Consider the following 27,244-nt stretch of genomic DNA (forward strand, 5'->3'; position numbering starts at 1 on the left):
AGGGGGAGGAGGGAAGCACAAATGACTCACCCACCTTATCTTTGGACCCCCCGTGGCAAGGGAGGGAGGGCACCCACTGGACAGGTCCTGGAGCGGGCCTTGGACTGACAGCCCAAGGGAAGACCACCTGGTCTTCCCTGCCTGACCACAGATCAGAAGAGCCAAGGTACAAAATTCTGTTTATTTCCAACTAGCAGGTGAGCAGAGAAGGTGGGGCAGGTGACTGGCTGGGACTCCTGGCCTGGATCTCTGGATGCAGGTGGTGGCCAGGCTGGAGAGGACCCACCCCAGGGCAGGGATCCCCTCCTTGGTTTGGAGCCAGAGACCTGCTGCCCTTGGGGTGAAGCCCAGGTGACCTCAGAGGAAGAGGAGGGCCAGCCCAAGTGTGGACCATGGAAGAAAGTAATCTGTCTGGGGATGGAGGCAGGGGCAGGCCAGTGTACCCCATCAGCTCTGGCTCTGCCTGGGTGGAGGCAGGAGAAGGACTTGTGGGAACCCCATTGGAGAGGGTCAGGTTTCAGCTCTGTAGTCAGGCCTGACTGGAGCTTCAGGGAAATGGGTTTCACCCGCAGGGGAATAGGTTGGCAGAATGGAGCCAGGGTGACAGCAGGGCATCCAGCACGAGGCCAGGGCTCATGAGGTCAGGGCTGGAACAGCGGGCTTCCAGGGACACCACCTCACACGTAGTCCCTCTTGTCCAGCCCAGATGCCCCTGAACGGGAGGGGATGGAGTAACCCAGCCTGGGGCCTCGGGGCCGGTCCATCTGGGGTGGAGGGCACGTGCAGCAGAGGAGGCCCCCACCCAGCATGAGCAGGGCGGCAGCGGCCCAGCCCAGGTAGAGGGAGGCCCCCAGCTCCCGCTTGAGGGCCTCGGCCACCAGGGGGTTGTAGAAGTCCTGGATGATGGCGTGCGCGGTCCAGCAGACAGGGATGAGCACCAGGAGGCCGGAGAGCAGCAGGAGGACCCCTGCGGTGAGCACGATTCGGGCCTTGGCGCCTTCATCCTCCACGCAGGTGGTGCACTGGGCCCCTGTGATGGCCACGAGCAGCCCGAGCAGGGCCAAGAGGAGGGCGACGACGCAGAGGGCGCGGGCAGCCTGCAGGTCCTGGGGCAGCGCCAGCAGGGAGTCGTACACCTTGCACTGCATCTGGCCTGTGCTCTGCACCACGCAGGACATCCACAGCCCCTCCCACACCACCTGGGCCACCACGATGCTGTTGCCGATGAAGGCCGTCACCTTCCACAGGGGCAGGGCACAGGACACCAGGGTGCCCAGCCAGCCCAGCACGGCCAGGGTCATGCCCAGGAGTTCAAGGGCTGTTGAAGCCATCTGTCCCCTCAGGTCTTCTGAACCTTGAACAACCTGGCTGACTCAGGGGTGGGTCGGATCCTGCAGGGTGGGCGTCTTGGCGCCCAGCGCAAGGAGAAGTCCGCGTCCTCGGCCGGACAGTCCTCACATCTGTGGGCCTCTTGCAAAGCACATCTCTCCAAGCCCCTCACGGGTGTCTCTCTCACCCCGACACGCACAGGTCAATCTCACAGTCCTGCTCCAGCCAAGTCGCAGTGTCCCCTCCAGGGGCCCGTTGCCTATCCGATGCCCAGTGGCTGCTGCTCCTGCCACCCTGCTGTCACGTCCTGGCCGCCGCCCGCCTGGCCCAGCTTGCAAAGACCCTCCAGACCCACCTTCAGGCTGAGGTCCCGCTGGCAGGTGCAGCTTCACACTGAGCAGCGCACCCTCTGTGGGTGTCACCTGGGGACTCAGCGGGCTCCCAGGTGCAGGCGGGGTTTTGAGGTGGAGGCAGAGGGAGGGGCGGCGAAGCGGAGACTGGCGGAGGCTGAGCTACTGGGAGAAGGAGGGGCTGGGGATGGGATGGGGAGCCTGGGAAGGGGTACTGCCACCGGGAACCAGACGAAAGGACATCCGTGCTTGTGGGGATGCAGGAACAAAAGAAAGGAGAGGCTGAGGACCAGCTGGGGAGTAGGCAAGGGTGAGGGCAGGGCTCCAGTCGGCGCCGAGAAGAGAAGGGAAGTGGAGGTTCAGCTGCCTCCTGAGCCACCGCCTCCGCCCCCAGCAACTCCTCCCTGTGGGCTTTTCATTTTGTGTTGCAAACACACCCAGCTCCCCCAGTATCCACACCCCCAGCCCAGCTCCCGTCCCCCTGCCTGCCCCAGGAACCCGATCTGTCTCCAGTCTCAGCCCAGTGGCCCCAGTTGCTCTCAGGGGACGGCCCCGCCCGCACTGTTCCCCTGGCAACAGGTGCCTGGCGCCCAGCTCAGGTAGCATCGCCCAGGCAACGGCCTAGAAACCCCCCCCCAACTTCAACCGCAGCTCAGGTGTGCCCTTCCTACCCCCCCAGATAATGAAACTGAAGGCTGAGCCGCCGAAGGTCTCCAGGGGCCGAGGCATAAAGAGTCGTCTGTGGAAGTAGGGGAGGGGCGTGCAGGGGTCTGTGGTGAAGGGAGGAGTGGCGGAGACAGGAACCCCAGATGGGGGTGAAGCCCCCAGGACCCAAGTCTTTTCCACGGGGAGTAAGTGATCGCTCTGCAAGAGACCCCACAGAGGAGGGCAAGGGGGAGAAGCCCAGGTGAACCCTGCCTCACAGTCCTCAGGAAAGACCCCCTCGGAGCCTGTGACTCCGTTTGTGGGGAGCAACCTGAGACTCATAGACGTCAGTTCAAATCCTGCCTCCAACAAGGGACAGATTATGGAAGGTCAAGGTCCTTAACCTCCTTAGGTCAAAGACCCTCTGTGAGAAACCTGATGGGACCCACAAACATGGGCCCCTCATTTGGGGGGTCATGAACCCCCTCAAGCCCTTTCCTAGGTGCTAGGAGCTGAAGGAAAAGGAATGAGGGGTAGGGGACACTCATGACAATTCCTTCCATTCATATACTTTCCTGGGTGGCTAACAGACTCTTCAAGGAGCTGGGCCCTTAATCTGGAAGAGCCTCTGGCCTCTACGCCTCCCCCAGGAGGGCCCACAGCCCATCTGCCCTATGAGGAGACAGCCCCTGATGGCCCGGGGGTTCCCCAGGCACACCTCATTCACTGCACTGCTCTAGGGCCCTGGGAGCCGTGCACACCGGGTGCCTCTTCACCTGCTCAGTGGGGCTTAGCCTATAAGAGATTTTCACTTCCAGTGCTTGCCTGCTTTTGGGAATGGGTTTTAGCACTTTTTGGAAGAGAGGCTTCTACTCTCATTAGATTTGCAAAAGGGTCAGTGACCAGAGGAAGCGGAGAGCCGCTCCCCCTAAAATGGAGACGGAGGCCAGCACCACGGAGTAGGACTGCAAGGTGAACTCTGGTGGCCCGGGCTCTTCCTGCACACACTACCTCCTCCAGGGCCGGGAGTGGGGGCGCCACTGGCAAGGGGCCGAGCCTAGATCTCTCGGAGGGGAGGGGCGGCTGAGAGGAAGGGCAAATAGAGGCAAGCCTGGGGCCTGGAGGAATCCAGACACACAGGTTCCAGCAGGTGTCAGGAGGCAGCGGCGCCCCGGGGGCGAGGGGCCCAGCGAGCCACCCATGGGGCCTCCAGCCGGGTCTGCCTCGGCGCCCCGAGGTGCCGGCGGCCGCTCAGCCTGCAGCGGCCCCCAGTCGCACAGGCAGGTGTAAACCCCCAGTGCCCGGCCCGGAGGAAGTGTCCTGCCCGGGGGCGGCACCGGGACCGTCGAGGTTGGAGATCCCAGTTGTCTTGGGCTCTGCGCTTGGGCCCTGCGCTCCGCGACATGGCCGCCCCTGGAGCCGCTGCTAGGGGGCCCACACGCGGCTGTCACCAGGCCTGTCACCCGCCTGTCCCCGCCGGCCCTCTGGGGGCCGCTGCAGCTTCCCACCTAAGTCTATTCTTTTCCGTGTTTGTAAGAGGAGGCACCGCGCGCCAGGCCCCCAGGGCGGCTGAAAGTGGGACAGGCCGTTGGGGACAAGGAGGGACGGCCGGCAGGAGGGGGCGGCCGCGGAGGAAGAGGCGCGGGCAGCCGGCAGGACGCGCGTCCCGCCCTCAGCCCTGCTCGGCCCTCCCGGGTCTCGGTCACCTGGACGCCGCTGGATCTGGGAGCCGAAGGGTTAAAGTTGGGGCCTGGCGGGGCCTGTAAATGGGGCTGGAATGCCATTGATATGGAGAGGTGGGGACTCCCTCTGCGCGGTCGCCGCCTCAAAGGCACTTCAACACGTCCGTCCGCAGGAATCCCCACCCCCACACCTCAGCCCGGAAAGAGGTGGGGGAGGGGAACCTGTCCCGCTGCACTGCTGTGGAGGGAAACTGAGGCACGGGGGAAGGGCCGCGCCCTGTTCACTGCTTCTGGTTGGGGCGAACTGGACGTGACCTTCGTTCTCTGGGTGGGGGGGGCACCCATGGGGGCAGAGGAAACCCGGATGGGGCTTAGATGGGGGAAGGGCAGTTGTGGGTTAGCTCTAGTCCTCACGTCCACCACGCTTTTATTTAAAAAAAATTTTTTTTAAATTTTATTTATTAGAGAGAGCACGCCAGAGAGCACAAGCAGGGGGACCGGCAGAGGGGGAGGGAGAAGCAGGCTCCCTGCTCAGTGGGAGCCCGATGTGGGGCTGGATCCCAGGACACAGGAGATCAGGGTCTGAGCCAAAGGCAGACATTCAACGGACTGAGCTGCCCAAGCACCCCTCTACCATGCTTTTAGAGAAAAGTGTGGCCCAAAGATAAAGGAGGGGAACTGAAGGTCGGGAGAGCCACCATGGTGCCAAGGAGTACAGGGGTGCACTGGGGAACAACCAGCCTCTGCTTTGCAGAGGTGCCCAAGGCCCCAGACTTTGTGGGTAGAAAAGCCAGATCCCTGGGCCCCTGAACCAAAAGGTGTAGATGAATCCTCAAGGTCCCTTGACAGTTCTTACTGGGTTACTACCCATTCTACATTTTACAGACAGGGAAACAAGCTCAGAGAGCTATGGGAACTTGGCCACAGGTACTTGTGAGAAACAGGACAAGCCTGAAAGAGCCCCAGACCCTGACTTCAAGGCCCAGAGCCCAGAGCCACAGGATGAGCTGGGCCTCCTGGTGCCTCTTTCCCCAAAGGCAGCCCAGTAGCCACCGCCCCCCACCCCCCAAATCCTGCCCCATTCCTCCCCAGCCGGCGATCCCTCCATCCCACACCAGGCACCCGCACAGGACTGCATCTGGATCTGCTTTCACCAGGAGCCACCCCCCACCTGCTGCACCTTCACCCTGTGTCCCGGGCACAGACCCACAGATTGCACCATCATTGCTCACCATCTGCTCTGGGCAGCCTAAGAGACTCTGGGCTAGACCTTCCTGGGCAAGTGACAATTGCAGTCATCTCAGGTGCCTCTTGGCTGGAAAATGAAGGAAGCAGTCTGCCTCGCCCACCTCCAGGGTCACTCTAAGAATTTGTGCAGGCAGGGAGCACCCCACGCACCTTGGGATGACTATAGGTATTGACTTGGCAGGAGAGTATTTTGTTAACAGTATCGTGGTGGTTTCACCTGTAAACCTGATCAGACTCCATGGATTGAGTAGCAAGCAATTAGCTTTATTATCTGTCCGGGGTTCTGAGGGTGGGGTCGCCCTTCCCCTCACTGTAGTGATGTCCTTCCTGTTTACTCTGATTTTTTGCAGGGAGAGGAGAGGAGAGGGAGAGGAGAGGGAGAGGAGAGGGGAGGGGAGGAGAGGAGAGCTCCGGAATGTAAAGGGGGTGGAGGAAGCAAGCCAGCATGAGTGGGAACTGGGCTGTGATTCAAGAAAGGGGAAGGGGAGTCATTAGTAAGGTACTTAGTGCCTTTGGCTCCTGCCCAGGACTGCTGGGCACCCAAGGCTCCAGGTCAGTGAGAGACAGGGTTTCAGACACAGTAGGAAGAGACACTGGGAAGACCGGTCTGGAGGTGGGCCAGCGCCCCAGGGGAGAGGACACTGCCTGTATGGATCGCATGGTGGCCCCCAACAGTATGCCTGGGCTTAAACCCTGGAATCTGTGAGTGTGGCCTTATTTGAAAACAGGGTCTTTGCAGTTGTAATTACATTAAGATAAATTTAAAACCTCAAGATGAGATCCTTCTGGATTCAGGGTGGACTCCACATCCAATGACAGGTGTCTGAGAGGGAAATAGGAAGATTGGAGACACAGGGTAAGGGCTGGTGAAGACAGAGGCCAAGGCTGGATGCCAGGGGCCACCAGAAGCTCCGAGAGGCCAGGAGGGATCCTCCCCTAGAGCCATGGGACAGCACAGCCCTGCAGCGCCTTGATTTGGGACTTCTGAGATGATAAATTCCTTTTTACTTTAAGCTGCCCAATTTGTGGCGATTTGCTACAGCAGTCACAGGAAATTCATATACTGCCTTTCTTGCTGATGGGTTCTCAGCTCTCAGAGGTCCCCCAAGGTCATGCTGGCTTCCTGATACCACTCCTGAGCTGCTGCAGAAGAGCACACTGAGATAGGGCTTGTGCCTGGTTACCTGAGCCGGAGCCACCTGAATAACAAAGGAAATGTTTATTCTGACTTGCACAGGCTGGGGAGAATCTGGCAATGTGGGGGTGGAGGAGAGGCCAAGCAAAGGTGGGGAGAGCAAAGGGGCTTCCTTTCATGAGTCACCTTGGGCGCTTTCCCAGCGGCGGGGGATGACCTAGCCCTTGCCTGTGATGCTGTGGCTCCAGGGCCCAGTATCGGTCGTCCATCAGCACCGCGGCTTTTCCGGGGCACCCAGGCCTGCAGAACCCTGGGCTCTATTTCAGTTCAGTGTGACTCAAGACTTGGAAGGCAGCGTATGGGTCTCGCAGAAGCCATCCACACATAGTGGGTCAGGACCTTAGTCATGCATCCAGACTCTTCGTTTTATAGTGGAAAATGCGACATTTTGCGAACGCAGACAGAGCATTTTATTTTATTTTATTTTTAGAATTTTTACTTATTTACTTATTCATAGAGACACACACAGAGAGGAGAGGCAGAAGCAGGCTCCACGCAGGGAGCCCGACGTGGGACTCGGTCTCCAGGATCACGCCCTGGGCCTAAGGCAAGCGCTAAACTGCTGCGCCACCGGGGCTGCCCAGACAGAGCATTTTAAACGCTTGTTTTAATTTCCTGGAGCCAAGTGCGCCCAACCCCCGCCCGCCCCGGCGGCTCTGATAAGCGGCCCACTTATCAGCACAGGGGATGAGTTACATTCTCAAATAACCAGGCAAGAGGCTTGCTGTAGGGCAGCAAAGTGGAATAAAGACCCTATTCTTAAAATGAACTTATTTTTAGACTTGCTCCCCCCCCCCCACCAAAGCTGGCCGGCTCCCCGGACACCGCTCCCGCCTCCCCAGCCCGGGCTCCGACCCTCGCTTTGCGCATCGGCCGGCCCCGCGCCCCAGGAGGCGCTGCTTACTCAGCCGCCCGCAGCCCGCCGGGGTCCAGACCTCGGAAGGGCCGGGCGGTCAGCAGGGCGGCGACAGGAAGAGGTGCGGCGGCGGCGGCGGCGGGAAGGCGGGCAGCAACCAGGGCGCGCGGGGCGCGGGTGGAGCCAGCAGGCCGGAGGGCGAGGGCCGCGCGGGCAGCGGCGGCAGCGGCCGCGGGGGCGGATCGGCCAGCAGGGGCGGGCGGCCGCGCGCGCCCACGGGCCCGGGCGTGGCGGCGACGGCGGCTGCGGGCAGCGGCGGCAGCGGCAGGTGCGCGGGCGGCGGCGCGGGCGCGGGCAGGCGCGGCAGGTCCTGCAGGGCGAGCGCGGCAGCGGGCGGCGCGGACACGCAGGCCTCCGGCGGCAGCTCGGGCAGCGCCAGGTGGGCGCCGGGGCCCCAGGGCGCCAGCGGCTCGGGCCGCAGCGGCAGCGCCGGCAGAGGCGGCAACTCCGCCAAGGCGAGCGCCGAGGGCGGCGGCGGCGGCGCGGGGGGCAGGCCGGGCGGGAGGCCGGGCAGCGGCGGGTGCGGCAGCGACGGGGCGGGCGGCGGGGTCAGCGACAGGGACGCACGGGCCTGGCCCAGCCGCGAGTGGGCGCGGGCGAGGCGCGGGCTCGAGCGGGAGCGGGGAAGCCGCGCCGCCAGCTTGGCCGCCGCTGCCACCCGGGGGCCCGGCGCCCGCCTCCAGCCGCTACCCGGTCCCTCCCCTCGGCGGCCACGCGCGGCGCGGGGACCGGCCCAGCCAATCACGGGCCGACGCGCCCGCCGCCTTCGCGTCCGTCCCGCCAGGCGGCACGAGCTACTCCTGGCGGCCAATCAGAGGCGGCAGCGCTTCTGTCAAGCTCTTCCTCCCGCCCTCCCGTGTCCCCAACCAATCACGGCGTCCCGCGGAGCGCAGGCCCCGCCCCCGCCGGCCCGGGGACCAGGCGCTGCACACGCGCGGTTGGCGCCCCCACCTGGCTGCAGGGCCCGCTGAGCCGCCGCTCCGCGGCCAACCACGATTGACCTTAGTGACTCCGGGATGAGGCGCCTGGCCTGGGTCAAGACCTGTGCAGGTTCTCGTTCAGTTATCTCAAAGAAAAAATAATTCGGAACCAGAATTTGATGATATGGAGCATTTACGCTATTGTTAACGGAGGATATAAACGATAGATGGGTGACAATTAGAAAAAAGGAGAGAATGGTCCATCTCTTTATAATCGGAATATAGGGGGCACCTGGGTGGCTCAGTGGTTGAGCGTCTTCTGCCTTTGGCTTCCCGGCATCCTGGGATCGAGTCTCACGTTCAGGCTCCTCGCAGGGAGCCTGCCTCTCTAGCTCTCATGAATAAATAAATAAAATCTTAAAAAAATAAAAATAAAATCGGAATATAGAAACTTTTATTAGAATATTAGAGGGGCACCTGGGTGGCTCAGTGGTTGAGCGTCTGCCTTCGCCTCAGGGGCCTGAGATGACCCACAGGGAGCCTGCTTCTCCCTCTGCCTGTGTCCCTGCCTCTGTCTCTGTCTCTCATGAATAAATAAATAAACTCTTTTTGAAAAAGAATAATATTAGAACATTTTTAGGTGGGTTAGGAAGGATATCACCCATCGCCCTCACTGAGACAGTCTGCTGGGTGGCCCTTGTGTCCAGAGGTTGGATTTTTTTCTTTTAAGATTTTATTTATTTACCTGATGGGTGGGGGAGAGAGAGAGAGAGAGAGAGAGTGCGCGTGCGAGCGCACACAGCAAGGGGAGGGGCAGAGGGAGAGGGAGAAGCAGGCTCCCTGATGAGCAGGGTGCTGGTTGACACAGAACTCCATCCCAGGACCCCGGGATCACGCCCTGAGCTGAAGGCAGACACCCAATCACTGAGCCACTCAGGCGTCCCCAGAGGTTGATTTCTAATCCTCTTTTCCAGAGTTAAAGAACAAAAATTCAACTGAGTAAATTTGCAGGTTTAATCGGCTTTAAGGATTCATGAATGGGGCAGCACCTGATCCACCAAGTAAAGAGAACTGCAAGTTGTGCAGCATGGAAGGTTTTTATAGGGAGGAGGAGGAGGGTGCAAGGACGTGATTAGCAAAAGAAAAGATTGTTGCAGGCAAGGTCACCTTGTCTTTAGGAGGTATGTGTGTGGGGCGTCTTAGGTGGTCTTAGGTGGATTACCTCATCTTCCTTTGGGGAGGGCAGATAGTGAAGGCCCATGTGACATCAACTCATTGGTGCTGACCTGAAAATTCTTAACTGACACCTTAAGACTTTCTGGGGGAGGTGGAAATTGTGATTAACTTGGGTGTTAAGCCTTTCATTTGGGGACTTGGCCTAAGTGGCTCCATTTTTGGCCTGTGGTTTTCTAACACCTGTAAAAAGACATAATTTATTCTATTATCTTGGGACAGAGAAAGGTGAGACTATTTGGACTTTTTTTTTTTAATTTTTATTTATTTATGATAGTCACACACACACACAGAGAGAGGCAGAGACACAGGCAGAGGGAGAAGCAGGCTCCATGCACCGGGAGCCCAACGTGGGATTCGATCCAGGGTCTCCAGGATCGCGCCCTGGGCCAAAGGCAGGCGCCAAACCGCCGCGCCACCCAGGGATCCCCTATTTGGACTTTAAAAAATTTTTTTAATATCTTATTTATTTGACGAGAGCTAGAGAGAGCCAGCCAGAACAAGTGAGAGGAATGGGAGAGGGAGCAGCAGACTCCCCACAGATCAGGGAGCCCCACGCAGGGCTCCATCCCAGGACCCTGAGGTCTGACCTGAGCCAAAGACAGATGCTTTACCCACTGAGCCACCCAGGCAACCCTATTTAGAGATTTTAAAACAATTAGTAGTTCTGTGAAAAAGGAAAAATCCAGGATTCTCAAACAGAGCAAATCAAATGAGGTTGGCTAAGAAAAATCAGGCTGGAATTCCAATGTGCACAGAATCTCCTACAAGCTGACAACCTTAAGCCTTGTGCCTATTGCACTGAGGTTTTGGTCTACACCTAAATCCCATCTTTGTAAATCAGGCTGTAAAAAAATGAGGGTTCCTCATAAGTTACCCAATCCTATCAAACTGGAAATGTCCACATAAGTACTTCTGTCAGGTGGCAAGAGGTATGGGCTTGGGAGGGCACAGGGAGAGAACAGAGGCCGAGAGGGATGGTTCTGGGCCTGGCCTGGCTCTGAGTAGTTCAGAATAGCAGGTCAGTCCCCAGTTGTGCAACTACCCCCACCCCTGAGCTCCCCACCCCCCTTTCTGGAGGAGGGCGGGGAGGATTTTGCTTCTGCATTTCTGGGAAAGCAGGATAAGAAAAAGCAGCCATCTAGTAGCACTAATATGGATACTGGATTAGTCACTGGCTTTTTGAGACGTTTGAAAGCGTTCAGTAATCTGAGCTATTATTATTATTATTATTATTTTTTTTTTTTTTTTATGATAGTCACACACAGAGAGAGAGAGAGGCAGAGACACAGGCAGAGGGAGAAGCAGGCTCTATGCACTGGGAGCCTGACATGGGATTTGATCCCGGGTCTCCAGGATCGCGCCCTGGGGCAAAGGCAGGCGCTAAACTGCTGCACCACCCAGGGATCCCCCAATCTGAGCTATTAAATGACTGATTTATTAATTTCCAAGAGCCCCTTAAGTGCTTAGGAAGAAGTAACTGGTTGGATTTGTAGATCAAGGAGATTCCGTGTGTAATTGAAGCGTATAAGGAAATTGAGTTAATCAGGTTTGTAAGGTGCGCTGAATGTTCAGGGGGAAGTCAGAACTGTTAAACTCATAATCTTTTTTTTTTTTCAAACTCATAATCTGAGCATTAATCAGAGAATGTGAAAGTGAGTTTTATATCCTAATTATAAAATTAATCAGTACAATAACACTGGGAAGCACGTGGAAGGCTTAAGAGAAAAAGATTTTTTGCTTTAATAGGTTGATTATAAACATGGACATCAATAATGCACAGGTCCCCTAACTGGGATGTGGCTCCCCCTCTGGATGGTGACAAAGCGCTGCCCCGTTAGGGAACAGGTGAATGAGGTGACGGCCCGCAGCAGCACACAGCACGCAGCCAAACAGGGAAGCACGTCGCCTTCATTAATACTTTCAGCCTGCAGGAGACCCCAGGCCAGAAGCACGCACCCGGGTCTGGGCGCCCTTGCCCAACACCCCAGGCTGCGTCCAGGGTGCTCAGGAGGGGTCAGCAGCAGGGCCTCAGGGCTCAGCGCCTCCCAAGAGGTCAGGGGCCTGGGGAGAGGCAGGGCGCTGGTGAGGTCTGGACCCCTCCTCGTCTCCCAGGGCCCCCAAACTGTCCCTCTTCCTCCTCTGGTCTCTAAGTCACTCAACAGATACCCACAGGCGACCTGAGAGCCCGCTGTCCCTCCAAGGGCTGGGGAGCCAGCCTGGAGGGGCAACAGTGGTAGCAGAGGGCGAGGGGGGGCGGGCAGGGCCACCATGACTGTCTCACCTCCATAGCCGTTTCCCAGGCCGCTGCTGCCTCTCTTCGCATCAGGGCTGCCTAAGGCACAGACAAGCCGGGGCGCCGGGTCATAAGGGACGTCAGAGTCCTTCTGCCCTGCCCGGCTTCACCCCAGGCCCTGGGAGACCACCACTCACCGAAGGGTCCGGGGCCCAGCTCTGGCCTCAGCTGTCCATAGGTCGCTGGGGGGAGGGACAAAAGGTGGGAGCACTGAGTCCCCGGTGGCCCTCACCCAGGGTCTTCACCGCCCCATCCTGATCTCGTGTCCAGGCTCCTGCTCAGGGTCCCCTGCTCTACCTGTCTCTCCTCAAACCCCATCCCTTCCCACCTAATCCCTCCTGTCCCTGTTCTACTCCTGCTCTCCGGGGCACTGGGTGGGCCTAGCCCAAGCCCCTGCTCCCGACAGGCACCCCTACAAGCCCATGATGCTCCTCCATGCACCCCATTACCTGGCTGGCTCCCGACCCCTGGATACGCACCTCCAGCCCCATATCCAGGCTTTGGGGCGAGGCCCCAGGGCTGGACAGAGGGCCAGGAAGAGCTGCGGAGGGCCCCGGCCTGACCTGCAGAGGAGGGCTGCTATGAGCACCCCGGCCCTCCGGAGCTGGACAACCAGGATGCCGCAACCTTCCCGGGACCTCAGAGGTCCCAGGCCGCAGTTCATCCCCTAAACACTCGTTCCTACCATTTCCTTCGGGGCCTGGAACTGCTGCTTTGGGGTAGGCAGGTGCTTCCTCCCCGTAGCCTGTAAAAGATCCAAGAGATTCCGGCCTGGCCCCTGGACATCCCTCTCCCTCATCCCCTGCCCTCTGCCCTCTGCCCCCCACTCACCGTTCCTAAGGCCATTGGCCCCAGGGAACTCTGGAGGAGGGAGGAGGAAGTCAGACAGGAGTAGCCCCTGGGCCCCCACCCCACCCCAGCACCCCCAGGCACCTGGCTGCAGGAAGACCCCGGCTCCCAGACCATTCCCATAAACAAAACCTGCAAGACAGAAGGAGAGGAGGGCTGGGTGGGCGGCGGGGGTGGGGGCTCAGGTGACCAGTTACTGGAAAGACAGGAGGCGGCAGGCAGACAGACAGACTGGCTCAGAGGCAACCCGGAGAGGGCCTCACACACTGTACCGCTCAACCAGCTGACCCTGTGCAAGGCCTACCTTCTGGAAGCCTCTCCTGGGCTCCCTGGGGGCAGCCTCCCTCTCGCCCAGGGCTGTATGTCAGTCTGCCCCTGTGCCCTCCCCAGATGCCACACCTGTCCCTGGCTGACCTGCTGGCCCAGTGGCGTGTGCCGGCTCAGTAAGGAGAGCCAAGCACAGGAGGGCTGGCCATGGGGAAGACAGCAGCTTGCGCCCAGGGGCCCAGGGGACTCACCGACTTTCTGAGGCTTGAGGCCACCACCAAAGCCTGAGAGGGAGGAATGGCAGAGACCGGGTCGGAGAGAGCTGAGCAAGGGCGCGGGAAGGGGGCAGGGGAAAGGCCTCCTCACCCAGTTCTGTACCTACTCCATAGCCATTCGGGAGCTGGGACCCTGTGAGGGGAATGGGGATCAGCTGAGAGTACCCAGACTTTCCCTAACTCACCAGGGAGCAAGTAGGAACCTGAGGGGTTGGGGGTGGGGGACAGAGGGACACCCCCTACCGACAGGGAATAGAACAGGAAAAAACAGACTTCGCATTCAGCGAGAGAGCCTGCGGGTAGACTGGGGGAGGGACTTCCTGGCCTTGAGGAGCCTGAGCAGCTAAGCCTACAGGGGCCCAAGGACAGTGGAGGAGTGACCCCAGGAGTGCCCCAGTGTCCTAGGACGTGGGGACAGAGAGCAGTCACACCTGCTTTCTGAGGCTTCAGTCCCCAGGAGATGCCCGGAGTCGGTGCTAGGAGGAAGGCCAAGGGACAGGAGTGAGCCAAGGGCCAGGAGGAGGCTGTGCTGCAGCCTGCCCTGGGGGCCGGGGCGGGGGCGCTGCCAACGGGGGTCACCCAGGGTCTCAGGGCCAGAGTCAGGCTTCCCCTCAGCTCGCTGTGACCTCAGTCCCGCTAGAGTGGCTGTGGGGGCTTCCGAGCAGCCCAGCTAGACCCAGCCCCTCCTGTGACCAGGCATCCCTGGTGCCACTCCTGGTGCCCCCCAACCCCCCACACTGACCTGGGAACTTGCCATTCTGCACTGGGGGAGAGGGCTGAGATTTGGGACCCCAGTTGCCCCCTTTATCAGAAGGGGCCCCCGAAGTGGGAGACTTGGGGAGAAGCAGTGGAGGGACCCTCCCATTGCAGGGACCTAGATCGGGGAGGAAGCGGGAGGGCAGTGAACCCAGGCGGCACCTTCCCCGGGTGCTCTCCTGGCCTGAGCCTGGCCAAGCCAGCAGCCTGCAGCGACCTCCAGGGCAGACAGCTTCCAGGGGGGCCACTGGCTAGGCCACACAAAGCCCCAGCCCCGTGGTGCTTGGGGACAAGGTGACCCCGCCATCTAGCACGGCTCCTCTGCCTTCCAACAACACCCTCCGGCCTCTCCTGATGTGCCTCCCTTCACCCCCAGCCCCACCTGGGAGCCTCACCTGACTGGGCCCTCAACCCATTTCCGTTGCCATATCCTGCAGAGAAAAAGCAGGGACGTGAGGGGGAGCTATACGGGGAGGGGTGGGTCCTGGAGGGAGGCAGGAGGAGGTGCAGGACCACAATGGGAGGGTTCTCACTTGCCTGGCTTTTGAAGTTTCACACCCCCTCCCAGAGCTGCAGGAGACAGGCGGCTTCGGACTTCAGACCTCAAGCCCCGGCAGAGCCCCCCCCCAGTCCCCCGTCCTCCCCAGCCCCCACTGCACTCACCTGCTGGGAGCTGCAGCCGGGGCCCTGGCAAGTATCCTGGGGGGAAGAGCAGGCATGAGGGCAGAGGCTGGGCGGCAGCAGCTGCAGGGCAGGGCAGAGGAGGGGCATGGGGTGGGGGGGGCTCACCTGGCTTTGGAGGGCTCAGGCCCCTTCCCAGGCCTGCGGAGAGACAGAAACAGGCTGAGTGACAAGTGGGCCTTCCCCAGGACCCCACTCTGCCCCAGGAGGCCCTGTGCCCCCTCCTCCCCCCGCCCCCTCTCCCCAGCACCCCAGGGCCCCCCCTGCCTCTCTCACCTGGCTGGGCCCCCTCTCCTGGGAAGGTTCCTGCTCCCAGCCCGTTCCTGTAGACTGGGAGACAGGGTGTGGGTTGTGAGGGGGAAAGGAGGGGTGGGTGGAGAGTTTCCTGGGGTAGAGAAGAGTAGGGCCCCATCCTGACACCGACCCCAATTCCCAAGTTTTCCCACAGCACCAAGTAATTCTCCCGACATCAGCTGGATGTCTGACTATGTCACTCAGTCCTGGCACCAGCCACCTGCAGACACCGGCACTTCTGACCCGCTGGCTATGAACCGCACTCCCTGGGGGTGAGTGATTTGCTACAGCAGCTCACAGAACTCAGGGAAACAGGTTACCTACTAGAACATAGGCCTCTTACAGGGCCAAGAGCTCAGGACCGGCAGATGAGAGGCATGCAGAGGGCAGACTTGGGGGAAGGCCTGAGGGGCCTCAGCCCTGCCCTTGGGTCCCCCCCCCCCCCCCCCCCCCCCCCCCCGCCTCTCCGCACCTCCAGGGCTCCAGGGGGCACCTCCAGGGGGCACCTCCAGGGGCAGCTCCGGGGGGGGGGCACCTCCAGGGGCAGCTCCACGGGGGTGGGCACCTCCATAGGAGGACAGCTCCATGGGGGCACCTCCAGGGGGCACCTCCACGGGGGGCACCTCCAGGGGGCAACCGTCCCAGTGGCTCTCCCAACCCAGCCCTTCTCAGGGTTTGGGGAGGCTTCCTTGCACTGGCCCGCTGGTGACTCTTTCAATCTCCAGCCCGCCCCCTCCCTAGAAGTCAAAGGGTGAACCCGGATCACAAGGTGGGTTCCCCTGGCAACTAGCTCCCCCCTTAGGTGACTTAGTTGCTCTGCAAGTCACTTCACTAGCCACAAAAGACACCTGCACCCCCTCACTGAGGAGAGTCCAAGACTGAGGAGCTCTGCGGGAACTAGAGACCCCACAGTTACTTCCTACTAGAAGTCACGGTATCACAGGGAGAGACTCCACCTGGCTTCAGCTTCCCGCCCTCACTGATGCCTGGAGAGATGCAGCAGGTGAGCCCCCGAAGGTGAGCGCCTGCCCCCATTTTGGCCCCTCCCCAGAACCCCTGGCGTCTGTCTGCCGCCTCCCTACCTGGTCTGTAGCCCATGGGAACCACAGGGCCTGTGGGGACAGGAGAGGCCCAGTAGGAAGGCCAGGGCTCAGACAAGGAACCCGGGCCTCCTGAGCCTCCTGCCACCTCTGCTCAGTCACCAGCCCCGCCCTTGCCCTTTCCTGGTCGGGCAGGACGCCTGATGGCAGCGCTCCTCTCCCCTCAGCACCTGCCCTGGGGCTGTGGGGAGCAGGGGGGCCCTGGGGGAGGAGGGATGGATGGGGGGTGGGGGGAGGCTGGATGAATGGGGGGTAGGGTGGGGGATGAGCAGGGGGCTAGGGTGGGGGAACCGCCTGTGGTCCCCCCTCAGAGTTTAGCAGAATCAGGGGTCCTGGAGGCCCTGTCAGCTGCTCCTAAGCCTTCACCAGCCCTGCCCCTGCAAGGCCTGGAGGGAGGGGGGTGAGGATGCCCAGACTTGTACCCCCCAGGCCCCTCCAGTCTCTCACCTGGCTGGGCTCCCAGCCCGTTGCCGTTCCCGAATCCTGGGGGGCAGATGGACAGGGGATGTAGTGGGGGCAGGGGAGCTCAGGTTTGGGGGAGGTGCAGAAAGGCAGGGGTGAGGCTGACCTGGCTTTGGGGTTTACTGCCCCACCTTGGCCTTGGCCGGGGGAGGTGGAGGCTGATGTTGCCCCTGCCCTGACCTCTCCTCAGGGTCCCCTATGCACCCCCCACACTCTGTTCCTGCTTTTCTCCCAACTCCTGGGACCCAAACCCAGCTATCCTCACATGGCTGGGCTCCTGGTCCATTTTCGTTACCACATCCAGGGAGGAGGAACAGACAGTGTTTGAGGGGTTCAGGAGGAGGCAGTGGGTGAAAGGCTGCCTCCTCCCTCCCCGGGTTTCAGGGGCTTCCCGCCCCTCCCGGCCACAGGCCAGGCTCTGCCCCCCGCACCACATGGAGGCCAGCCCTCTGCCTTCCTCTGGCCCCGGGAGAAGCCTGGGCCCCAGCCCTGGGAAGGCCATGCCCCGCAGCGGTTCCCAGACCCTAGGGAGTGACAGGGAGGCTGAGGAGGGGGTGCTCTGGCTTCAGGGGGTTCATGGATATAAATGAGTCCGGGGCAGGACCCACCTGGCTTCTGAGGCTTCGTGCCCACCCCAAAGCCTGGAGAAGACACAGGAGCAGGTGAGGCACCTGGGAGTCCTGTCCCAAGGCCTCCCCAGGGCCTCCCCACTTTGCTCCTACCTGCTCCATATCCATTCTGGGTTGCTAGGCCTGTGGGAAGAGGAAGGGTGGGTTGGGGTATTTGGGGTCCAGCTGAGGTAGATGTGAAGGGGCCCCCTTCAGAGCCAAGCCAGAAAGCTGGAATCCCAGAGGCCTCCTCTCAGCACTCCCTCAATTATTTACCAATCCTACCCCAACAAGGCCTGGAGGGAGGCAGGAGAGGAGCCCAGAGGCGGCTCCCCAGGCCCCCCAGTCTCTCACCTGGCTGGGCTCCCAGCCCGTTGCCATTCCCAAATCCTGGGGGGCAGTTGGGGGGCTGTATGAATGGGGTGGAGCTTAGGTTTGGGAGTGGAGATAGGCAGGGGCGAGGCTCACCTGGCTTCTGGGGCTTCATACCCCCTCCAAAGCCTGGTGGAGACAGGGAGCAGATGAGGGCCCAGTCCCCATCTCTGGGTGTCCCCAGAGCCCTGGGAAACCCCTACCTGGTCCGTAGCCATTTTGAGTCACAGGACCTTATGGGAGGTAAGAGGGGCTCTGGGCCAGTGTCTCTGAGGCTCCCCCTGGAACCTGGACCCTGTGGCTCTAAATCCACTGCCACCCCCACCCAGTTGAATCCCTGACCTGGAGCCCAGCTCCCTGGGGAGCCTGAATGCCACCCCCGCCGCCTGGGTCCCATCTGGTGGGGTGTCACGGCCACCACGGGCATCAGCCAGCCAGGGAGACGGGCTCTGTGCCACGGCTTCGCCTCACGGAGCACAGGGTTAGTGCAAGCTCCTGCCACCTGGCCTCTGAGCTGTTCCAGTGCCTGCGCCCTCTGTCCTCTGTCGGAGGCCCCAGCTCAAGGACCCCCAGATTTTTCAGTGGGCCCCAGCCAGCGGTCTTCCCCAGCCTCCTCTCCCCAAATGCTCCTGGCTCCCCCCAGGGGGCACCGCGGCCCCCTTCCTCAAGCTCCTTTCCCATCCCCCATCTCAGCGCACCCCAGGTCCTGCAGGTCTCCCACTCGGCTATGCTAGGGCAGCTCACAGCAGGTGGGAGAGGAGGCAGTGGCAAGGGGGTGTCACGTGGCTTCTGTGGCTTTAGTTCTCCCAGGCATGGGGAGGGCCAGGAGGCCAGCTGTGTGTCCACCTGGCCCCTCTTCCTCCCTCGGAACTGGGGGCAGGCCCCGAATCATAACTAGGCCTGGGCCGCCTCAGTGACCCCCCACGCACCTGGAACCCCAGAGCCTCACCTGGTTGGGCTCCTGCTTCTGGGAAGGCACCGCCTCCTAGCCCATTCCCATTCCTGAATCCTGGGGAGACAGAGCGAGAGGGAGTAAGGGGGTGTGGGGCTCAGGAGCACAGATGAAGACAGCTGACAGGGAGACAACTAGGGGGCTCACCTGGCTTCTGTGGACTTACACCTGCTCCCAGGCCTGGGGGAGAGGAGCCGGTGAGGGACCCAGAAGCTCAGCCCTGGCTTCCAGCTTCAACCCGCCCCCTCACTACCCCCCACTCCCAAAGCTGCATGATTTAGTGGCCAGGGGACCAGGGGGTGACACAGAAGAGCTGGGTGCCGCTGAAACAGGCCCCCACCCTCCTCCACTCTGCCGTCTGGATCCCAGCCCTCCCCTCACACATCCGTCCTCTCAGCCTGGCGACCAGAGTCGGGCAGGGGGTCGTGGGGCCTGTGACAGGAGAGGGGCTGAGGAGGTGAGGCAGCGAGGGACCCACCCCCCAGACCTGTCCCCACAGCTGCCCTCCATCCGCCTGGCCCCTGCCTAACCCCTGGTCTCCCTGCCACTGTGAAGCCAAGTCCAGCTTCCTGGAGCCCAGGGTGGTTCACCCCGGCTTAAAACCCCAAGGGTGTGCCCACTGCAAGGTCAGAGCCCCCCAGCCTCAGGCGGCAGGCTCCATCCTCCCTTACCAAGTCCCGGGTTGGATTCCCCAGGACGGGGCGTGGCCCAGGGCAGCTACTGGGGTGCTAGGGGAATGACTGGGCCCCTAAGAGCCCCTCTGCTGGGAATCAAGGCCGGGGATCCTGACCTCTCCATCCACGTGACACCGTCCCCCCCCCCCCCCCCCCCCGCCTGCCCCAGCTGCCCCAGCGATGGGCCCCCTGCATGGCCAGCTCCATGGCCTGGAGAGGAGAGGCTTGGATGGAGGACAGAGTCGGAGGGACAAGCCACATGTGGGCGTCATCCCATCCTATGCCCCAGACATCTCCCCTCCCCCCAGAAATCAATCTTCTGCCCTCCAGTCCCTGCCCTCCCTAGCTCCTCCCCAGACCCCAGCTTGGCCCAGGTGTCCTCACCTGGCTGGGCTCCGACTCCCATTCTGTTCCCATTGCCGAATGCTGGGAAGACAGCAAGAGGGAGTGAGGGGGAGGCCAGAGGCTGGGAGGAAGACGGCAGGTTGGGACAGAGGGGCGCGCGGCTCACCTGGCTTTTGAGGCTTCCCGCCCCCTCCAACTCCTGAGAAAGGGTCAGGGACCAGCTGAGGGGGCCTGGAGCTCCCCTGAACCCCCACACCCGTGCACATGCCCCGGCCCCCGCCCTACCTGGTCCCTGGCCGCCATTCTGAGTCATGGGGCCTGGGGAAACCAGGGGAGCAGGGCTGGAACAGCACAAACGTGGCTGCTCTGGGGAGCCCTCATCCTCTCCTGTGCTGCCCTCATAGGACCCCGTGTCCCTTAGCTGCTCGGAAGTCCCTCCCCCAGATGGCTCCCCCGCAGGAGTGACAGGGGCGTCCCTGCCCCAAGCCGGGGCCCCCTCTCCCCTCACCTGGCTTGAGGAGGCCTGGGGAGAGGCAGAGGCTTCCCCACCCCCTGCCCTGCCCCCCAACTTTCTCCCCCATTCATTCCCTCCTTCCTTTTTTTTTTTTTTAAAGAGTTTATTTATTTATTCACGAGGGAGACAGAGACACAGGCAGAGGGAGAAGCAGGCTCCCTGCGGGGAGCCCCAGTAGGACTGGATCCTGGATCCCAGGGTCATGCCCTGAGCCAAAAGCAGACACTCAACCGCTGAGCCACCCAGGCAGCCCTCCTTCCCTCCTTCCAACCCCACCCCCGGGCTCAGGCTCCAGGTGTCCTCACCTGGCTGGGCTCCCAGCCCTGGGAAGGCACCCATTCCCAGTCCATTTCCGTATTCTGGGGAGACAAAGCCAGAGGGAATAAAGAAGAGGGAGATGGGCGTCAGAGGGAGCCTGACAGAAGGCAGGCTGGGGGGGGCGGCATGCAGCGGTCATCTCACCTGGCTTCTGGGGTTGCACACCACCTCCAAAACCTGGGGACAGAGATGTGGTAGGTGAGGGGGTCCCAGGGACCCAGCCTCTTTCCGGCTCCGTAGCCATGCTGGGCTGAGGAGGAGGGCAGAGGGCTTCTGGGGTCCCAGCTGAAGTGGGGGTGAAACAGGGGTGCCCTTCCCCCCCTCCCCAAAACTTTTATGGCCTTTCTTTTCCATTTCCAAAGAGTCCCCAGGTCTGCCCTAGGGGAGCCTGGGAGACCTCCCAATGCTGACCCAGCCTCCTCAGCAACCCCCCCTTCCCCCGTCTCACCTGGCTGGGTGACAGCACCCGGGAAGGCCCCTGCTGCCAGCCCATTTCCGTTCCCAAACCCTGGGGAGACAGAGCGGGAAGCTGTCAGGCTGGAATAAGGGAATAATGCGGGAGGGCAGCAGAGCAGAGATGGGGGGTGACAGGGCGGGAGGCTCACCTGGCTTCTGGGCTCTCACACCCGCTCTGATGCCTGAGAGGGACATGGGGATCGAGTGGGGGTCTCAGCTCCCATTTCACAAATACCTCTGGCATCCTGACCCCAGCTCCCAATCACCCCGAGCCCACCTCTTCCTGTGGGTGGAGGACCCACGGGGAGAGGGAGGGATGAATGGGGTGATTTGGAGTCCTAGCTGGAGTGGGGGTACAGGACCCTTGGACCCAGCCAGAAACAGCAAACTGAAAAACTCCCTACCTGCCCCTCAATCATTAAAAAATCCTGATCCTCCCCCCTCAGGCCGGGGAGGAAGGCAGAGAGAACCAACCCCCAGAGTCTACCGATCTCACCTGGCTGTGTTCCCAGTCCATTCCCGTTCCCAAATCCTGGGGGGACAGATGGAGATAAGGGGTGTGAGAGAAAGGTGGGGAGCCAGAGCAGAGCTGGGGTGTGCCCACCTGGCTTCCGAGGTTTAATAGCCCCTCTGCAGCCAGGGGGTACCCAGGGAGTAGGTGAGGGTCCCAGGATTCCCTCCTGCGGGGTCTCCCGGGACACATCCCCCACAGCCATTCTGGCTCCGGTAGGTCCACCCCAGGGGGTGGAGGGCCCCGCTGGTGCCGGGCAGGGGCCCTGGAGCCCACTTCTAGCCGGCCCAGAGGGCGCGCAGCGAGCAGATTTGCGCCCCCCCCCCTCCGCACGGGGCCCCACGGGGTGGCACGGAGAACAAGCAGGGACAGGGAGGGGTTGGGGGTGCCCGGGTTGTGGCACACGGGTGAGATGGCGCCAGAACAGTCTTGGTGTCCTAGGTGGAGGGCAGTGTGCGCACGAGGGAAAGGAGACGCGGAAGGGGGCACCAGTTCGCTGCTCTGAGGGGGGTGGGGTGGAGTCAGCAGCGTCCCCACATATTGTTGAGGTGGCTGCTTCTCCTAACCCCAAGATCCCATTTGCCCGTCTCTCACCTGCTCCCAGGCCACCGAGGGGGCCATAGCCTGGCGGGGATGGGGGGAAGAGATAAGAAGTTGAGCCCTAAGGACCAAGAGCTGGGGTGCCTCCCCCTGTTCGGAGGACACAGCTGCTCCCGCCTGCCCACCCTCCCCCAGCTTTACCTGATCTGTAGCCATTGGGGCTCCCTAAGCCTGTGGGTTGTGGAGAAGGGGGTTAACTTCCTTCCCGGAAATCTCACCCTCCCAGTGCCTCACCCCCTGATCTTTCTTTCCTGCTGCTCAGGTGCATCAAGTCTCGGGAGAGAGCCCCTTGGACCCCACAGATCCCAGCGTGAAGACCCTTCTGTGCCACTCTGCGCCCACCAGCCCCAGCCCTTGGCCCGTCTTCTTCCCTCCTGCCGCACCTCCAGGCCTTTGCCCCTTCTCACTGCCAGGGGGTCCTTACCCTCCCTGTCACAGCTTGGCCCCCTTGAAGACCCACTTCCAAGCCTCTCCTCTGCAGTGTTCTCCCGCCCGGAGTTGGGGTTCTGCACATCTCACCCCGGTTCCAAAGACTCCCCACACCTGAGCTGACTACGGACAAGACTGTCTGCCATGAAGTCAGCGAGGGACCCTGACCCCTCCTGGGCCCTACATCTGGATCCCAGAACCAGGTAGCGAACATCTGGGGCCCTCCCTCAGAGATCTCCCAGACCCTAGGGGACAGACGAGGGCCTCTTCCTTGACCTCAGTGCCAGGAGGGACCACTTACCTTTCCCTAGGCCTGGAGACAACGGAGGTAGCCCTGGGGAGCAAGGAGGTGCAGACTCAGGGTGGGGACCCCAGAGATGGAGAGGGAGAAGGACCTAGGCATCTATCCCTAAGCTCCCAACACCCTGCCCAGGCCAGACCTCACATGCCCAACCCCCTCTCCAGAGCCCTGACACTGGCCCAATGCTATACCTCGACCTCCCAGCCCCCACCTCAGCTGCCCACCTCCCGCCCTCACCGCCTTGAAGGCTCTCAGAAGTCAAGCAGAGCAGGAAAAAGGCCGTGGGGAAGGCCCAGGTGCCCATGATGCCGAGTGCAGTGGGAGGGCACACACCCTTTGGACCTTTAAACACCTCTGCTGGGTGGGGGCTCTCACCCAGGCCCCCCAGCTGTGAGTGGAGAGGCTCTGTTGGCAGACCCAGGGGGCTGGCCCCCCACCTCCCTCTGTGGCAGGACTCCAGACCCTGGCCTTCTCCTGCCCCACCCCTCATCTATCATGAGTGCTGACAGCCGGGACAGGCCCCCACCTGGCCCCTGAGACTCCTCCACCCCTGTCAGGATTGGGGCCCTGGCGCCAGGCCTTGGGGGCTCAGATTCCCTCCCAGCAGCTGGCAAGGGGGAGGCAGGCACCCCAGGCCCAGCCCACATACAACTGGAGACAGGAGGGAAAGCCAGGCCCAGAAATGTGGGGGTGGCTGACAGGGGAGGCTCAGAATGACTTACTGTGTTACACAGAGAGCCGGGGGCAGAGGTCACCGAGTTCCAGAGGCATGTAGAGAAGCAAGAGCGAAGGAGATGAGGTCTGACAGGTCAGTTGTCCAAGAAGAGCCAGGCTATTGGCTTATCTAACCCTGGAGACTCCAGGACCACACCAGGAGGTGCCCTGGGCTTCCAGCTGAGACTCTGAGTAGAAGCGTGGGCCCCAGCCTCCCTCCCCTGAGAGGTGGTGATTCACAGGGAGCCTCTCCAGGGAGCCCTGCCATTGCTTGAAGGCTCACTGGGGCCCTCCTGCTGCAGGGCCCTCGTGTGTCACCTCCAGCTTCTGCTCCGCTGCAGCCGCAGTGACTCTAACTCTGGGGGAAATGGCGGGGGCACTGCTTAGGTGTGATGAGGACAGTGAGCACTTTGTTTCTAGGTGGTGGCAGATGAGCCTGCAGCCCGGGCCAGGAGCCAAGTACGGGAAGACAGAAGAGGCAGGCCTAGAAGTGCCAGGAGCGAACCCCACTGAGCTGGCTGGGGACAGCAGTGACTCAGGCCCCCCAGGCGCTAGTCCAGAAGGCTCCACACCCTGTCTGCTGATGGTCTGGCCCCTGCCCAGCGGGCCACTCCTGGCACCTCTGGCGAAGGTGGGCAGCCTGCCAGGTCAGGCTGGCTGACAGGGTGGCGCTACAGTGGGGAGTGGGCAACACAGGAGTCTGTTTGCACACACAAGAACCACACTCATGTGCACACACCCGGCCATCCCCATGGTGTCCACCATCGTCCTCTCCCTCCCCCCAGCACACACACACAAGGTCCCCTGTTCCCTGTTCCCACTGGGTCCCCTTGGCCCAACGCTCCAGTGCAGCCCCCCATAAGCCCACCACTTTCCCTGCCTGGCATAGAGCCGTGACCCAGAGTGCTGAGGACTGGACCTTTGACTGGCTGCTGGGAGGGGCCAGGGGCCACTCCACGAGAGCCCAGAACATCTGGAATAATCTATTCAGATTCCCTGGGAAGGGCTTTCCTGCCGGGCCACCTGCTCCACCGTATGACTGCAAGCACCCACTCCCTGGCCTCATTGAGGTCTTCAGAGTGGTCGTGCGGTTACAAGGCTGGGTGCCGGATTCAGATTCAGATTGGGTTCAAACACCCGCTCTATCTGCCTGGGATGCTGGAGCAGGAACCCAATCTCCCTGAACCTGTTCTCTTTCCTGTAAAATGATGACACTAACAGTTTTACTGTGTCAGGACTATTGGGGGAGCTGCTGCTCACACCACTTAACAGATGGGCAACAGGCAGAGAGAAGGAACATGCTTCAGAGGATACAACTCCTAAGCAGTGGGCCTGGCACTTGAAGCCAGGCGGTCTGCAGGCCCAGTCACCCCAGACACTGCATTGCTCTCTGCCTGCCCTATGTCAGTCTGGGCCCGAGATGTCTGCTTCAGACTTTGGAGAGCCCATGGCCCCCTATACAGACCCAGACACAAGGCTTGCCCCACAGGGTGCCAGGAAGCTTGGCCCAGGATGTGGGCACAGACTACGAGGGGCCGTGCAGGAGGTACACTGCTGCTAGGCTACTGCCAAAATGAATGCTGATGCCCACTGCCACTGCCAGGCTGCCTGGGTGCTGGCAGGGCCTGTGGAAATGCCTGCCAGCCTGGGGACTTGGGCCAGCTTGATGCTGCTCAGGGGCTCGGCCAAGCCCAGTTGGGCACCCCAGGCCCACGCAATGGCACCACCCCCACCCCAGCACATCCAATCCCTTCAGGTCATCCCTAGCTGTACCCAGGCCAAGCTGGCCTAAGAGCATATGAACCATTTGGGGGCTGGGAGAGTCCCTGGTGGAGCCCTGGCCTGGGGTACCCTTCCCCCTAGGGGTGAGGGGACATGGTGGCCCAGCTTCCAAGTAGAGGAGCAACTTTGAGAGGACAGAGCCCAGGGCAAGGCGACAGCTGGGTGTTGAAAGTGCAAGGCAGCGGCCCAGGAAGTATGTCGCCTCAAGGGCAGAGCCCAGAGCCATCAATAGACCCCCACCCAGCTGCTCAGAGCAGCACCTGCCAGGGTGGGAATTGAGGGAGGACAGCTGAAGGGGAGGGCAGGAGCCTTTGGGACCTGCAAGTGCACTGAAGTCCCCTCAGGTCACCCTCCTGGCCCTCTATCTGACAGCTCTTTTGCCCCATTCCTGCACTGGGACACCTTTGTCAGCACCCCCCAGGCACTTGCACGGTGCAAAGCTGACCTCTATTAACTCCCTCTCTCCACTCACCTACCAGTTGGTTAAAACCTACCCCAACGTGAAGTAGAGCACGTACAGAAGCGTGCACAAGACAGAAGTGTACAATTGAACAAATACCCACAAAATGAACACCTACAGTAGCTGGCACCAAGATCGAGGAACAGGACATAGAACATATCCAGCTCCCCAGAAGCACCCATCACAATCTCCTCCTCTGTTAGGGTGGCCATGTGTGTGCTTGGGGCCCTCATTTCCTTCTTTTCTTAAGTCACATCAGTCCTGTTCTGTGGCCGCAACCCAAGGGCTTCCCAGGTGAGCGGTGACTGTCTTCCTTGGGAGAGTCTGGGTGCTGCCACCGTGCTGCTGTGGCCGCGGGACACATGGGGGCGCCCGGGGCTCAGGCCGGCTCTCACCTGAGTGCAGGCAGGACCCGGAACCCCAACGTCTGGGCGGGGCGTTGGGGGGCCTTCCTCCCGGACAGAGCTCCAGGCCAGTTCTTTGGTCTCGGGACGTGCAGACCAGTGCCTCTGCCCCCGTGGTCCCGGGGCGGTGTGGGGTCTCGGTTCCTCTCCTCCAGGAACTTCCTTTTGGTCCAGGCACCTGCTTTGAAAACTGCAAAACACTATGTAAACGCGGTAATGTTACTGTTATTATTTAACAGTGAGTAAACTCTTACTGTGCGCCTGCTCAGCCTTGAGCTAAGCACTTCCCATTCATTTTTCTTATTTAGTTCTACCCTACAAGGAGGTAGGAACTATTCTTTTTTTTTTTTTTAAAGATTTTATTTATTTATTCATGGGAGACACAGAGAGAAAGCAAAGGGAGAAGCAGGCTCCTTGCGAGGAGCCCAATATGGGACTCTATCCCAGATCCCAGGATCACGCCCGGAGCAGAAGGCAGACACCCAACCACTGAGCCACCCAGGCATCCCGGAACTATTCTTTCTACTTTACAAACATGGAAATGGGTCCAGAGAGATAAAACAACTTGCTCGTGATTAGCACAGTTTCTGTGTGCGGCAAAGCAGCAAAGAGCCCTAATTTTCCTAACTCTACGGCCCATGCTCTTACCTACTATCTGTACTTAACTTCACATTACAGTCCTTCCACACAGTGAAACATCCATTGGAAGTATATTTTCAAACGTAAAACATATTTAAGTCATTGCAAATTAGGCCTTCAAGACTGGGCAGCTGGAAGAGGCCCTGGGTCCAGGACTCCTGGAGATGGGGCTGGCACGGGACACCTGCACCCCGATGTTTATAGCAGGAATGTCCACAATAGCCAAACTGTGGAAGGAACCTCGGTGTCCATCGAAAGATGAATGGATAAAGAAGATGTGGTCTATGTATACAATGGAATATTACTCAGCCATTAGAAACGACAAATACCCACCATTTGCTTCAATGTGGATGGAACTGGAGGGTATTATGCTGAGTGAAGTCAGTCAATCTGAGAAAGACAAACAGTGTATGTTCTCATTCATTTGTGGAATATAAATAATAGTGAAAGGGAATATAAGGGAAGGGAGAAGAAATGTGTGGGAAATATCAGAAAGGGAGACAGAACATAAAGACTCCTAACTCTGGGAAACGAACTAGGGGTGGTGGAAGGGGAGGAGGGCGGGGGGTGGGGGTGAGTGGGTGACAGGCACTGAGGGGGACACTTGACCGGATGAGCACTGGGTGTTATTCTGTATGTTGGTAAATTGAATACCAATAAAAAATTA

General features: G+C 60.7%; 2 protein-coding genes and 2 long non-coding RNA genes across 24 annotated transcripts; 2 read left to right on the forward strand and 2 right to left on the reverse strand.

Annotated features, from left to right (window-relative positions):
- Positions 1–162: 162 nt before the first annotated feature.
- On the reverse strand, positions 163–3,564 carry CLDN9 (claudin 9). The gene has a single exon (XM_025416793.3). The coding sequence runs from the start codon at positions 1,329–1,331 to the stop codon at positions 678–680; it is 654 nt and encodes a 217-aa protein (XP_025272578.1). The 5' UTR covers positions 1,332–3,564; the 3' UTR covers positions 163–677.
- A 2,056-nt stretch (positions 3,565–5,620) lies between these two features.
- Positions 5,621–7,218, forward strand: LOC118354951 (uncharacterized). Its single transcript, XR_004816442.1, has 2 exons — positions 5,621–5,956; positions 6,907–7,218. It is a non-coding gene; the product is annotated as an uncharacterized LOC118354951 (long non-coding RNA).
- Positions 7,219–11,237: 4,019 nt separating this feature from the next.
- On the reverse strand, positions 11,238–22,908 carry GREP1 (glycine rich extracellular protein 1). Of its 19 annotated transcripts, none has more exons than XM_035717366.1 (32): positions 22,816–22,908; positions 22,579–22,611; positions 21,990–22,019; positions 21,843–21,872; positions 21,234–21,269; positions 20,887–20,919; positions 20,730–20,789; positions 20,426–20,458; positions 20,269–20,322; positions 19,616–19,648; positions 19,489–19,530; positions 18,578–18,610; positions 18,428–18,487; positions 17,575–17,607; positions 17,221–17,250; positions 17,107–17,139; positions 16,484–16,519; positions 16,019–16,048; positions 14,919–14,972; positions 14,751–14,783; positions 14,625–14,660; positions 14,357–14,392; positions 13,637–13,681; positions 13,309–13,338; positions 13,182–13,214; positions 12,748–12,795; positions 12,646–12,675; positions 12,500–12,559; positions 12,294–12,377; positions 11,952–11,996; positions 11,803–11,853; positions 11,238–11,582 (listed from the first exon to the last, which is right to left on the reverse strand). In XM_035717366.1, exons 1-32 carry the CDS (start codon positions 22,880–22,882, stop codon positions 11,575–11,577), a joined length of 1,299 nt encoding a protein of 432 aa, XP_035573259.1. In that variant the 5' UTR covers positions 22,883–22,908; the 3' UTR covers positions 11,238–11,574. The 19 variants fall into 19 exon arrangements, with proteins under 19 accessions (XP_035573259.1, XP_048967408.1, XP_048967415.1 ...); XM_049111451.1 differs by having other exon boundaries at positions 17,461–17,607; XM_049111458.1 differs by lacking the exon at positions 20,887–20,919 and having other exon boundaries at positions 17,461–17,607.
- Positions 14,920–26,213, forward strand: LOC112640498 (uncharacterized). Of its 3 annotated transcripts, XR_004816423.2 has the most exons (5): positions 14,920–15,208; positions 15,772–15,953; positions 22,111–22,480; positions 23,313–23,386; positions 23,713–26,213. It is a non-coding gene; the product is annotated as an uncharacterized LOC112640498 (long non-coding RNA). The 3 variants fall into 3 exon arrangements; XR_003124058.3 differs by lacking the exon at positions 23,313–23,386 and having other exon boundaries at positions 14,924–15,208; XR_003124059.3 differs by lacking the exon at positions 23,313–23,386 and having other exon boundaries at positions 14,925–15,208; positions 15,772–15,939.
- Positions 26,214–27,244: the final 1,031 nt, after the last annotated feature.

This window comes from Canis lupus, chromosome 6 (genome assembly GCF_003254725.2).
Source record: "Canis lupus dingo isolate Sandy chromosome 6, ASM325472v2, whole genome shotgun sequence".
NCBI classification, from domain to species: domain Eukaryota; kingdom Metazoa; phylum Chordata; class Mammalia; order Carnivora; family Canidae; genus Canis; species Canis lupus.

Coding starts and splice junctions, on each gene's coding strand:
- CLDN9 (XM_025416793.3), bottom strand. CDS start 1,331: ATGGCTTCAACAGCCCTTGAACTCCTGGGCATGACCCTGGCCGTGCTG.
- GREP1 (XM_049111451.1), bottom strand. CDS start 22,882: ATGGGCACCTGGGCCTTCCCCACGGCCTTTTTCCTGCTCTGCTTGACT. Junction 17,608..18,427: donor AGAAGCAGGAGCCCAACCAG/GTGAGGCTCTGG, acceptor TGTCTCCACCAG/GCTTTGGAGGGGGTATGAAG. Junction 11,997..12,293: donor GCCTGGATATGGGGCTGGAG/GTGCGTATCCAG, acceptor CCCTCCCCCCAG/CGACCTATGGACAGCTGAGG.